The sequence below is a fragment of the Physeter macrocephalus genome, chromosome 5 (genome assembly GCF_002837175.3).
Source record: "Physeter macrocephalus isolate SW-GA chromosome 5, ASM283717v5, whole genome shotgun sequence".
NCBI lineage: Eukaryota > Metazoa > Chordata > Mammalia > Artiodactyla > Physeteridae > Physeter > Physeter macrocephalus.
The window spans coordinates 61,089,246-61,102,086 of record NC_041218.1 but is presented as its reverse complement, the minus strand read 5'-3'; the positions used below and the strand labels follow the sequence as shown (position 1 = coordinate 61,102,086).

At 42.6% G+C, this 12,841-nt stretch overlaps 1 protein-coding gene across 11 annotated transcripts in view; it reads left to right on the top strand.

Annotated features, from left to right (window-relative positions):
* SLC25A13 (solute carrier family 25 member 13) overlaps positions 1 to 12,841 on the top strand; it is a 262,700-nt gene that overhangs the window by 121,349 nt on the left and 128,510 nt on the right. For 10 of the 11 annotated variants that reach the window (XR_008617418.1, XR_003679894.2, XR_008617416.1 and 7 more), the window contains one exon: positions 10,971 to 11,117. Coding sequence is in view for 5 of the 11 variants with exons in the window: in XM_024127441.3 (XP_023983209.1) it covers positions 10,971 to 11,117 (147 nt within the window). In the remaining 6 variants the exon portion in view is untranslated. Of the gene's footprint in view, positions 1 to 760; positions 876 to 10,970; positions 11,118 to 12,841 lie in introns of all 11 variants that reach the window. The other variant, XM_055084997.1, reaches the window with a different exon arrangement.

Genomic DNA, 12,841 nt, shown 5'->3' with positions numbered 1-12,841 from the left:
GATTTAGATTTGCATTTCCCTAATGACTGATGTTGAGTATCTTTTCATGTGCTTGTTGCCACTTGTACATTTTCTTTGGAGATGTGTCTGTTCAAATCCATTACCTTTTTCTTATTGGATGGGAGTCGTAGGCAATTGTGAGCACAGAGTGAAAGAAAGGCCTCTTAAGTTTTTCTGCCAAATTATTCTGTAGAGTCGGTACTGAGAGTCACTTTCAAAAAAAGAAGTAATAATAGCAACAACCTTTATAATTTACAAAGTGGTTTTAAATATCCTGTTTCTGATGCTAGCATCCCCCAATACCGAGAGGTAATTATAATTATTCCCTATTATATACAAAAGAATAAACAGACTCGAGGGTAAAATTTTGCATTTACAGGTAATTTTATGGGGAAATGCTCATGGCTTTCAATAGGGTCCCAAAGGAGTACCCCAGAAGAGTACAGACCCGCTGTTCTAGAGCTTAACTTCTTCCATAAGATCACAGACATGTGAGGGATTAAAAAATATGACGCCATTACCACTATACTCCACTATATTGTCTCCAGGGCCATGGCTGTGAAGTTAGTTTCTGTTCCTGGAAGGGGCCATGTTTCTGAATGGGGATGTACAGTCATGCATTGCTGAACATTTAGCATTCCTGATCCCTGCCATTAATTGCCAGATATGATTATAAAAAAGCCGTAGTAGGGGTACGTGTTACGGTTGTTTCCAGTTACTTTTTTTTTTTTTTTTTTTTTTTTTTGGCCACACCGCGCAGCTTGCAGGATCTTAGTTCCCCGACCGGGGATCCAATCCAGACCCTGGCATTGAAAGCATGGAGTCCTAACCACTGGACCACCAGGGAATTCCCCTCCAGTTACTTCTTGATAATGGTTTGTAATCATGGGTATATGTTTCACATATAATTATTACAGTTTAAAAATCATCTACACGTAGGAGTTTCTAACGGCTCTGGTCTCAGGATAGAAAAGTCTCAGATTACTACCCAGTGCGATATGCTTGTTAACTAGAAAACTGTTGCTGTTAACTACCTCTCCTGTAGCATTTTCCAGCTTAGAAAGTGCTTTGGCTTGTGTTGGTCTTTACAGTTGCCTTAGGTGTTAAGCAGTTGCTATTGTTTCTGTATGAAAGATGAGCACGTAGAAGCTTGGAGGAGTTTTTGTTCAAGATGAGACAGGTGGAACAGAAGTTGGTTTTAATTTTCCTAAATCTCTAGCAGTGTTTTCAAATTTTGTGTAAAATCTTTCTGAAGTGATTTTAAAAGGCGGTGCCCTGGGCCTCTGTCCCCACCAAGGGTCTGATTCAGTAGGTCTGGATAGGGCCTAAGAAATTGCCTTTCAAACAAGCATCCTGAATTGGGAGGTTCCAGATGGTCCGAGGGCCACACGTTGAGAAACATTGGTCTAGATGACAAAACCCTGACTGTTGAAAAGCACAGAATCTGGTGTTCAGGTCTCATCCTAAGGCTGATGGGGAGCTAGGAGAGGCAAACGTGATCAGATTGGTGTTTCAGAAGGACTGCTCTGGCTGTTGTGTGGACAGTCGAATGGAGAGGGATCTGCTGGGAGAGGGAGACCATCTGGCCATTTTCCAATCCAAGAGAGAAATGACTGTGGCCTGGGTTGGATGGTGATGGTGATGAGCTAAAGAAAAGGGGTTCAAGAAGAGTTCAAGAGGTGGGCCTGACCAGGCTTGGTGATCTGTGAGGATGGGGACAGTAAAGGATATGCAGAACTCATGGCTCACTCCTGAATTTTAGGCTTGGGCAAGTGGAAGGATGGTGGTGGTTTACCGAGACTGGGAGCACAGGGGGATGGGATGGAGGACATGTTGGTGAAGGCCTGTGAGGAGTGCTTTGCATGTAATCACCACTGACGCGTGTGGCTGGGCTGTTTCCACCTCATCACCTGAGTTTGGGGTTAGGATCCCATAGGGGCCCCACCTATGGCCCCACAGACTTGAGCATTTCCAAGAAAATTCTCTTCTTCATTTCATGGAGCCAGGAAATTTCTTCTGTTTCCAGAGGCCTTCCTCCTATCACCGTAGGAAGAAGAGTCATGCAGAAATCAGCAGTGCTCTAAATTGGTGCCGAGGCCAGATTTTGAAGGTGGGATTCCATTAGTTAGCCAAGAAATGAGGGAGCTGGCTTGGGAGGGGGTGGGGCTAAAAATCCTCTCTAATATCTTCTCATCAAATAGAGTTTAAGAATGAAGTTGCCTGACCCAACAGAAAGCCCTCATCACAAGGATGTGAGTGTTTTACCATAACTTTGTTCAGGTCCTCCTTTTGTCAGGAGATGGATGATGAGACCCAGAGAGGTGAATCATAGTTGGTAGAGCTAGGAGTAGAACCTGGGACTCAGAGCTGTGTCTGGTGTCCCGACCAGCCATTCATATTTGTTAGGACCCTTGTCATCAGATCACGTGAGCCCCAAGCTAGCCCTGTTGGATGCCAGAGCATATGCATGCAAATAAGGCAACTGAACAGTTTTGGTTCTTTTTGTTAAATCAAACCAACCAGTATTTTGTCTTATAGGTCAACATGGCATACAGACCAACCCAAGTGTTTTGTGTGAAATGGACATTTTGGTTTTCAGGTTCTGCGCCCTCGAGAGCAGAGTTCTGGAAGTTAGCGGCCCCCAGGTGCTGGTGGTTACCACGTGTCCGTCCCTCTGGAGGCCAGAGATTTGCTGCTCCTGGTCAGCTGTTCTGAGTCGTAGGGTTGTGACTGTGTATGTCAGGGTATCCCGGTTTAAGGCAAAACTTTCAGCACAAAAGTCTGTGTTGTTAAAAAAGAAATTGTTCCCCCTGCCAGCCCAACATCACCACCAAACAAAAGAAAACATAACCTCCAACCATGGCAACATCAAATTCTCAAGCTTTGGAACCGAAAGAGCATTTCAGGTGTTAACAAAAAGCAATCCTTTGTAGCAGAACTTGCTGAAGCCACAATTGTTTAAACAGGTCAGTGGACCACTAACAAAGTCCTTACTTAGGATTGAGTAACCCGAGCCATTTGTGCCCCTGCCCTGGGTCCCCCAACTTGCCATCTGTATTAGTTAAAATATCTAGACCCTGGATCTTTAGTAGCCAGAGACCATGATTATATTTGCATTCTTAACATGGGTGTGATTTTTATGTTGATTTTAAGTTGGACCAGATGGGGTCTGTGATACAGCTTTGGTACTGCTTCATAAATACAGTACCACGTGATGTTCCAAAATGAAATAATGAGTAAAGGTAGCTAATGTTGTTTTGCCCTCAGCTTCTCCAAGAGATGAGGTTGTGTTTTATGTCCAAATGGAAACCACTGCTAGTTTGGCGCCAAGTGACCCGAGATGGGGGAATAGGCTGGTCACTTGGAGAATTAGACGCAGGATTCATTTCATTCGCACTGCACTTTCTTCTCTCTGGGCAAAGGAAACCAGAATTCATTGTGCCGTTGTGTCCATGGTGTTCATCAGCTTGCTGTTTTGTTGAGTAGCCTGTTGTGCAGGCTTTTACAGTAACATCCTGGTAAAAATGAACACACCATATAGCTGTTACCCACTGTGAAGTTTAACGTTGACTCAGAAGAGCAAGGAAATTGAGATGGAAAAGCTCTGTACTGGTTGTTGCCAAGGTGTTGCTGTGTGTGCAGTGTCACATGCAGCACTGCTACTAAAGACCCTTTTAATTAGAGACCCCACCCAGTGAATTGGAGATGAAATTTCATGCTGAACTCTGGAAGTCTGACTGCATAGGCTGAATGTGGGGAGCACAGAAAAATGTTGAGAATGGGAACTACTTATCGCTCTACCTATTCCATTGCCAAGTTCCATTTTTCACTCAGTTAAAAAATATGTGGATCTTTATTTTAACTAGAATTTTTTCCTCCAAATTAGCATAGGATTATGAAAATGATACTTATCTATTAAATAGTAGAGGTCCTGATACTTGATGTAATATAGAATTTATTTGAAATAGGGCTAAATATAATACCATATTTTATAAGCAAACCTTCTTTATACCTTTTTATTCCTCATTTTCATAAATAATTACCACCTGCATTTTCCCCAGAATTCTTCTACCACCACCCCAAAAAGGAATTCTTTTGAATTATATCTTTGTTGATAACCCGTTGTTATTAAAGTTTTAGATATATATTTTTAATTTCAAAACTGTACAAAACACAAAAATGCAAAGTAGTCAGGGGTGTTTTTTGGTGTTCTTGGCTTTATAATATAAGTCTAATATAAATCATCTGGATCTGCTGCTTGTTTTGAGGGTCTGTTGGTCTTTTTTTTTTTTTGGTTCCTGATAAATTGTTTTCAGGCTGAAGCACAAACTTGCACATCTGAATAGAGGTGGAGAGAATTTTTGCATTCAGAATATACCCACTTGAAAATTGGAGATTATTAAGGAAATGACAGGCCTGGAACTCTCAGAAGCATGAATGTTAAACCAAAAGTGGTGTAACCCCTATATAGGTGTATTTCTATACAGCTAGCAACTCTGAAGAGTTCGATTTTTTTTTTTTTCCCCTCCTGCAGCATTCTGAATGGGTGTGTTAAAGTAGTTGGAAACTGCTACGGTAGAAGCCTAGTCCATTAATCATCACATACCGGAATAGAGGGAACAGAAAACAGTTCACTGGCAAATGTAAAGAGAAACTGGGCCTCCTTTCACGTGCTGGAGCAGGACTGCCTTAGAGGTGGCCGTCCAGCTCCTTGCTCTGTGACCTTCTGGCCTTAGGTGAAGGAGGGCCCTCTCTTTACAGGCCTTCCTGGCTCCATCAGCAGCGTTTAGGAAGCGCCCTGTGGCCTGTTACTGATAAGAGCTCTCTCGGGAGAGCTATGCCTTCATTCGGGCTCCCTGGGTTTTCCACAGGGTCTCAGGCCATCGATTTCATTGTCTGTACTCACTTATTTAGGTATTGCTTCCACTTTTGTCATCTGCCTGCTCTTTCTGTGCATTGTAGGATGATCTCATCCATTTTTACAACTTTATTATTTTTTTCCTTCTGGTTTTTGGTAGGCCTTCCCCTAAAAGGAACGGGCAGTCCACGTAGGATAAGGATATGGCTCTGGAGCCAGACCGCCCGGCTGCATATCCAGTTTCATCCTTAGCGTCACGCCACCCTCAGCTGCTCTTTACCTAATTTTTCCATCTACAAAATGGAGGTGGTGGGTAATCCCACCTTATAAGGTTATTGAAAGATGAAGTAGGAAAATGCAGCTGTCCCTGGAGCATAGCCTGCGCTTAACAACAGTAAATGTTAGCCTTTTGGGTTTTTTTTTTTCCCCCCTAAAATCCTGTTGTCTGCATTTCTCAGATTTACATTTCGACCTGTACCTCTGGCTTTCTTTTGTTTGTAGCTGGAGGCAAAGCTCATCTCACTCCAAGTTTCTCCCCGCGGTCAACTACCTCATCTCTTTCCCCTTAAGTATTTTCTTTTGTGGTAGATTCTCCCATCTCTCCCATCATCCAAGGTGAGAATTCTTTAAGAAACTCTTGTTCCATTTATATATATAAATCACCACCCAAACTTTTCTTAAAATCTCTTTTCCAGTTATCTGTCCAGATCACTTATGATCCCCTTACTTATGGTTTTACCCAAGGCAGCATAAGTTAGTGGTTGGAATTCTCAGGTTTGGAATCCGACAATGCTTTGGTAAAGATCTCCGCTTTCCCACCTCCTAGCTGTGTGACGTTGGACTAGTTACTTAACCTCCCTAAGCTTCAGGTGCCTCTGGGAGATGAAGGTGTTATCACTTCACAGGATTATTGTGAGGCTGGAATGAAGTCCTGTCTTTGAAGTTTTTGGCAGAGCCCCTGGCCTGTAGAAGTGTTCAGGCACTCAGCTGCTCCTGTCATCCTCCACCCTAACTGGGCTTCGTCTCTCTGTTCCTGTTGTTGGTTCAGAATGACTTAGCAGAACGGCTGTTCCTTACTTACTAGGTGATTTTTTAAAACACTCCTGGAACTTATATTGCAACGGACTTTAGAGGTTTCTAAACCATTCACCTTGACCAAAATCAAAGCTACTTTTTATTAAGTGCCGGTCGCACGTGACGTCTAGTTTTTACCCCTCGGTGCAGTCAGGTGTTGCGGAGGCTCTGAGATATAAACACACTTCCCTAAGCCCTCCCAGCTAGGAGCGCCGTGACTGATACTTGAACTCTGCCCATTCCGGTCCCAAACTTCAGATTTGTCAATATAACAGATTGCTTCCACAACCCCCTGTATAAAATGAAATAAAATAGAATATGAAAAAATAAATAAATAAAATAAAATTCCTTGACGTATGGTTCTCAGCCAGTAGTTGAACAGGTGTTTCCAGTGACTGGGAACCCCCTGCTTTGCAAGGTAGCCCATTTCATTGCTGAATAGTCAGGTTAAATACTTCTGTGTTTTGTGCTGAAACCTGATCCCTCTATCTTCTCTCCACTGATTTTTTTTTTTTTCTTTAAGAAATACAGAGAACCAGTCTAACTTCTTTTTTACCTGATAGTCCTTTAAACCTTTAAATATTTGAACGTAGCTATTGCTTCTGCCATTGTTCTCCTCTCCCCCGCACAAAGAACGAGTTTATCCATTCTGGTCCCTTTCGTTTTGGAAATGAACGGTAACTACCCATGCTCTATACACCATGCATACCAAAAGCTCGCCGTCCCAGCTTTACCCCTCTGGACTCAGATCTAGGATGCTTCACCATCTTGGTAGCCCTGAATAGGGTTAGGTTTTCCCTAAACAGCTGTAGAGGTGCCAATGGAGAGCTTTGATGTTAAGTCAGTCTACCGTGAGTAGTGAGCCTGGCTATTTGTTTCAAAGGTCATTCATTCTTGAATTGAGTATTTATAGAGTACCTGGGTGTTAGCTCCCCCCAGGCCTCCTTACTGGTCTCTCTCCTCCTCAATCTCTTGAGGTTGTGAGCAAGGCTGGGAGAAGGCCCTTTAGATTTGGTTTCTCTCCTGCATGGTCTCTGCTGTTGTTAGGAGGACAATCCTGGTGTTTGAGAGCTCATCAAAGACTTTTGCCTTAATGAAAAAGTTTTGGGAATTTTATTGTTTTCTCGTGAAAATAGGCTACAGAAAAATCTAGAGCATTGGAATACTTTTTTTTTTTTTTTTTTTTTTGTGGTACGCGGGTCTCTCACTGTTGTGGCCTCTCCAGTTGCGGAGCACAGGCTCCGGACGCGCAGGCTCAGCCGCCATGGCTCACGGGCCCAGCCGCTCCGCAGCATGTGGGATCTTCCCGGATCGGGGTACGAACCCGTGTACCCTGCATCGACAGGCGGACTCTCAACCACTGCGCCACCAGGGAAGCCCTGGAATACTTTAAAAGCAAATTGAATGTTTATCTTCTCATAGCTATGAAGACTCTTAAGTGTCAAATAATATTTTGTAATCAAATTCCTGGCAGCAGCATTGTCCAGGCTTCCCATGCAGTATAGTGAGGTATTAGGAGCAAGGTCAGTGCAGCGGGACTGCCTGGGTTTGAATTCCAGCTTTGCTGCTTCCTGTCAGCGAGACGTTCGTTTCCTCAACTGCTACCAGTGGGGTTAATAATAGTTCCTACCTCATAGGGTTGCCGTGAGCATTAAATCGGTTTATCACGACAAAGCACTTTAGAACACTGGCAGGTAATGTATGCTTACAAAATGCTGTTATCGTGGCTGTTTTATCATTTGAGGTAGTAGTTTTCATTTCCTCACCCAGAAGAAGAAACAGTCATGACATAAACAGATGTTCTTCAGAAGGCAACCCCCATCTTCAGTAAGCTACTTTTAAGTTTGGGGAAACACACAACTAAAGGTTTTTACTATACTCTACTATTAGAGAACTACCTGGGTCTACCTTGTTTTTCGTGGACTTCAGCGTCCCCAATCTTTAAGAACTGTTGGAAATGTGTTCTCAAGTTGTTCTTTGTTAGGGTTAGAAGTGCTTTCTTGTACCGTGATGGCGGGAGTCCCACTTCTAAATGTTTAATCGCGCACAGAAATGCGTAGTAATGCCACTTGTCCTCACTACAGACGCACCCCCTGGCCTGCAGTGGGAAGCATCAACCCCACTTGGGTGTCTGTTTCCCAGTTAGACATTCTGGCTGGATTGGTCTTAGTGTTCCGGCTTCCTGCTCTCTGAGGAGTTGGAGTGACCAGGGAAACTGATGCTGCTTTTGATATAATGATCTGAGGAGCCCCGAGACCATTTTAGTTATAAACTAGGGGAAGTGGTAAATAACTGAACGCACTTTCTGGTACTGTCGAGAGTAATCTTGGCTCACGATAGCTTCAGCAGTGGGTCTAGCAATTCAAAGAAGACTGTGTTCATTTACTTTCAATTGAATACATACTGTGGTCATTTTTCACTACAGGGTCTTTAACAGTTGGTTTCATCCTTCCTTTTAAATTGGAGACACTTGTACAGAGGACCCCTTTTTGTTCAATACATTGTAATTTGTTCACTCAGTCGGTTTTATGCAATACCTGTCACTGAGGATTATCTCCATGGTTTATTGAGTACCTGCTATATCTAAAGCATTCTGCCCACAGCATAAGTAGGATGAGCAGGACACAGTCTCTTTTTCCTGGCAAGGCGGGAGAAACACAGGAATGTAAATAACTGATTATAATGTAGGATGGAGTAAGACAAGTCTTATAATTGAGGTTCAAGCAGGAGGCCGCATGATCAGATCAGTTATTTTCAGTTAGGAGGCCTGGTTATATTTACCTAAGTGGTGGCATTTGAGCCACCAAGTGGTAGAATTTCAGGAGCTAGTGCAGAAGGCTATAATCTCCGCCAGGTGGAGGGAAGAGTGTGGACAAAGGCCCAGATGTGTGGAAGGTCTGTCCAGGCTGGGCATGGGGTGCCCTAGACCAGGCTGAGAGTAACTCCTTGTAGGGTCTGGAGAGCCTTGCTTTGGAGATAGATCTTTACGATGAAAGGTTTCAGCTGAGGGTGATTGAAGTCAGATTTGAGATGCTGCAAGGCAGCTGTTGATGTGTGCAAGGTGGATGCAGAGGTCAGAGAGGAGTGCCAGACTGACAGTTGGGCCCATGGTGGCCATTCGGCCATGGTCTGAGGAGGCCTTGAACCAGTGGTCAGGAGTAAAAAGGAAAAGATGCATTTGACTGAACTTTCAAAGGTCCAAGTGGCTTAATGTAGTAACTGGTTTACTCTGGGGGAAAGGAAGCTGGAAGAATTGAAAATGACCGGTTTCTAGGGTAAGTGACCGGGAAAACAACATGCTAATAATTAAGCTTTGAACATGGGAGAAGGACCAGGTTTGAGGGCTGGGTGGGAGACATATAGTAGTGGATTTAGCGACGTGTAATTTTATGGCCTTTACAAGATACCCCCATGAGTATATTCACTAAGCAGTTAGAAATTCTGGCGCAGCAGATAGGAGTGAGAGACTTGGATCTGGGAGTCAAGCCTTATAAGAAATCTTATAAGAAGACCTAGGGAGGGGAGGTCTTTGCCCAGGAGAGTTGAGTGAGAAGACCTGAGGACAGAGGGCTGACACGTGCCTCCTATTTAAGGAGTGAATGGAAGAAGCACTAGAAAGATTAGGGTCCCAGGCGAGAGTTCCAGCAGGGATAGGCTGGATCAACACTGGCAGATGCTATAACCGAGAAGAGGCTTTTGAATAGGATAAGAACTCTGATTCTTATTATTGTTTTGTCTTTAAAAGTGTTTTATTGTAGACACTTTCAAACTCCATAAAAGTAAGGATAAAGATATGATGACCCACCGTGTTCCCACTATACAGCTTCAATTATTATCAATATTTTATCAGTCTTCCTTTATCTCCCCACCTTTCTGTGGGGGGAGAAGGGAGATAGGATACTTCAGGGCATTTTCAGATTCATGTCATTTCTCCCACACTTTAGTTTGCACTACTTCATGAGGACAGTTAGTTTTCATAAAACTGTAAGTCATTATCTCGCCAAAGTTAAAAAAAAAAAGTTAATTCCTCAGTATCATCTATTAAAACTTTTTTAAATTTAAATAATTTAAAGTCCTTGAAAGCCACGTCTGGGATGCCTTTTAACTTCATAGAGATTAGATCTCACTCTAAGGGCCCATTTGGGAAATGGACAGAGCGTCTTGAGGAAGAGAATATAATACTCTCTGCAGAAGGGTTGCTTCTCCTACACAGCACGTGGTGGGTTTTGACGGGAGACCGTGTTTTATTTTTTGATACACTTATCCCCTGAGAATAGCAATAGAAATCTAAGGTTGGGCTTCCTGTCCTTAGATCGTATGAATTAAAACATATATCCAATGGCACTGCCACAGTTTTGCCACCTCTGATGCATGTACCATCCAGTCCCTAATTCTAGAGTGTTGGTCCTCAGTCGGGACATATGGTCCTCTCTGGAGACATTTTTGATTGCCGTGGCCTTGCGGAAAAGGGGCTACCAGCATCCAGTAGAAAGAGGGTAGGGATGCATAGGACAGCCCCCATAACAAAGGCTTAACCTACCCCAAATACCAATAGTGTAGAAGAATAGCATATTCCTGAGCAGAACCACCCTTTTCAATCTGCTGTTACATCACATGTTTGTGAACCAAGTTACCCTTAAAAATTTTTCTCTGTTCTTGGGAGAGAGGTTAATGTCCCTGTAGGTGTTTTTCCTTTGATCATCTGCATCCCCTAAGCAGGGTTTGTCCAGATCTTTGAGCCTACCAAGCTTCATTCTAGTCTTTATTTTCCTTGTGTCTTTGGACTAGAGCAGAACATGGAAGTGATTTGGTTTCTTTGGGTAAGAAATTTAAGGAATGTACTTTCTCAAGACATGTTCACCAGTCTGAACAAAGTTCTCTCTTTGGAAGGAGATAACTTGGGAGTGCTATTGAACAAGTGTGGGGCTTAGTAAATCAAGATATAATGTATATATTTCTTCACCCCGATTTGAAATTGAGCAGTCATTTGTAGTAAATGGGAAACATAAGTGAAGTATTTCACCTTCTTTGTTTGCAGGAAATACAATTGGAGCATGCGAAGCAAGCCTTTGTTCAAAGGGACAATGCCAGGACCGGAAAAGTCACAGCCATTGACTTCCGAGACATCATGGTCACCATCCGCCCTCATGTTTTGACACCTTTTGTAGAAGAATGTCTAGTAGCTGTAAGTTGTTTTTTAATTTCTGTTGGAGTATAGTTAATTTACAGCGTTGTGTTAGTTTCAGGTGTACAGCAAAGTGAATCAGTTATACATATATCCACTCTTTTTTAGATTCTTTTCCCATATAGGTCATTACAAAGTACTGAGTAGAGTTCCCTGTGTTATACAGTAGGTCGTTATTACTTACCTATTTTATATATAGTAGCGTGTATATGTCAATTCCAATCCTCCGATTTATCCCTCCTCCTAGGTTGTAACTTGCCATAATGAAATAGCTTATTCTACCCGGTGTAAGCTCAGTAAATAAGGGATTGTAAGAACAAGTCTTACAGATTATGCAGAGTTTCTTCTGTTTAAACACTAACATTTTTTTATTTTCTTAGTGATATTGCATCCATTACCAGACTTACAGGGAGTGCTTTGCCAGTTTTAGTGGGTAGGTTAACTTGTTACCTGGATGATATGGACTATCTTAAAGAAATGTATTAACTGGCTTTTTTAAAAAGGAAAAACGGACATATAATCACATATTAATTTGCTTTATATTTTGAGGTATGTCAAATGCTGATCTTTGCTTTTACTTGTTCTCCAAGGCAAAGTGGTTTTTCTAAACAAGTAGCGCGCATAGCTCTATTTGAGGAGTCAGCAGAACAGGAACTCTCACCCTTGGATTCACTCATTCATTCAGCATGTGTGTGGAGGAGACACTGGCACATGCAATGGGCGGAGTCTTGCTGTCATGTGTCGTGGAGCTTCCCTCCTAGTGGATGTCCAGCCACTCTCCTCCTTCATGGACCCTGAGGGTGTCCTGGAACATTCCGTGGTGGTGGTTCCTAAGCCTTGGTCACGGAGCTTAAGAATCATCAGGGATAGTTATTAAAAGTGCAGATTCTGAGGTCTCTTCCAGGCCTACCCATTCACCATCCACAGGTGGTAAGGTCCTAGAATCTAATTTCTGAGGCTTCCTAGGTAATTGTGATGATCCCCCAGATTTGGGACGCTTATGCAATGGTAACTCTTCCTTTGTTAATCCCAGGGAGAGGACCTTTTTGAGTGTTTTCACCATCACCTGAGTTTCCCACAATGCTTACCATAAGGAAGAACTCAGGGGAGCTTTTCATGTTTCCTCTTTTTCTTTCTGGTCTCTCTCTTTGGAGATGCGGTGATCTGACAAGGCCTTTTCCACTCCGGCACTGTGTTAATCTTGCTCCTTTTCTTGGCCCCCCTTCGCTATCCCAGCTCTCACGTCAGCTATTTCAAACGAGTAGTAAGTGAAGATTTATGTGGTTGTTACCTTATAAAGAAGTGCTTTCCTAATAAAAATATTTTGCCTTGTTAGGGAAGGCAAAATATTTGAAACCTCAAACTGAAGTTCCATTCATAATGGACATGCTGTCTGTTTTCCTTGTCCCCGTGAAGAAATATGGTTTCTTACAAATTCTGATTATCAGAATTCTGACCAGTCTTAACCCCCATCAAAGCGTATGACATCTCATAATTTTACCATAATATGCTTGTTTGCTAGAAATCCTACCAATATAAAGTCTGTACTTAAATGCTGATTTATTACTACTTATAAGTAACATGACAAATCATGATATTAATGTTAGATTGACCACTTTTCATAGTATGTTTGTGTTGGTATAATAGAGTTTTGCATGTATAAGTATACACATGTGTGCATGTGTATAATAGAGTTTTGCATGTCTAAGCTTTTAAGGATTGCT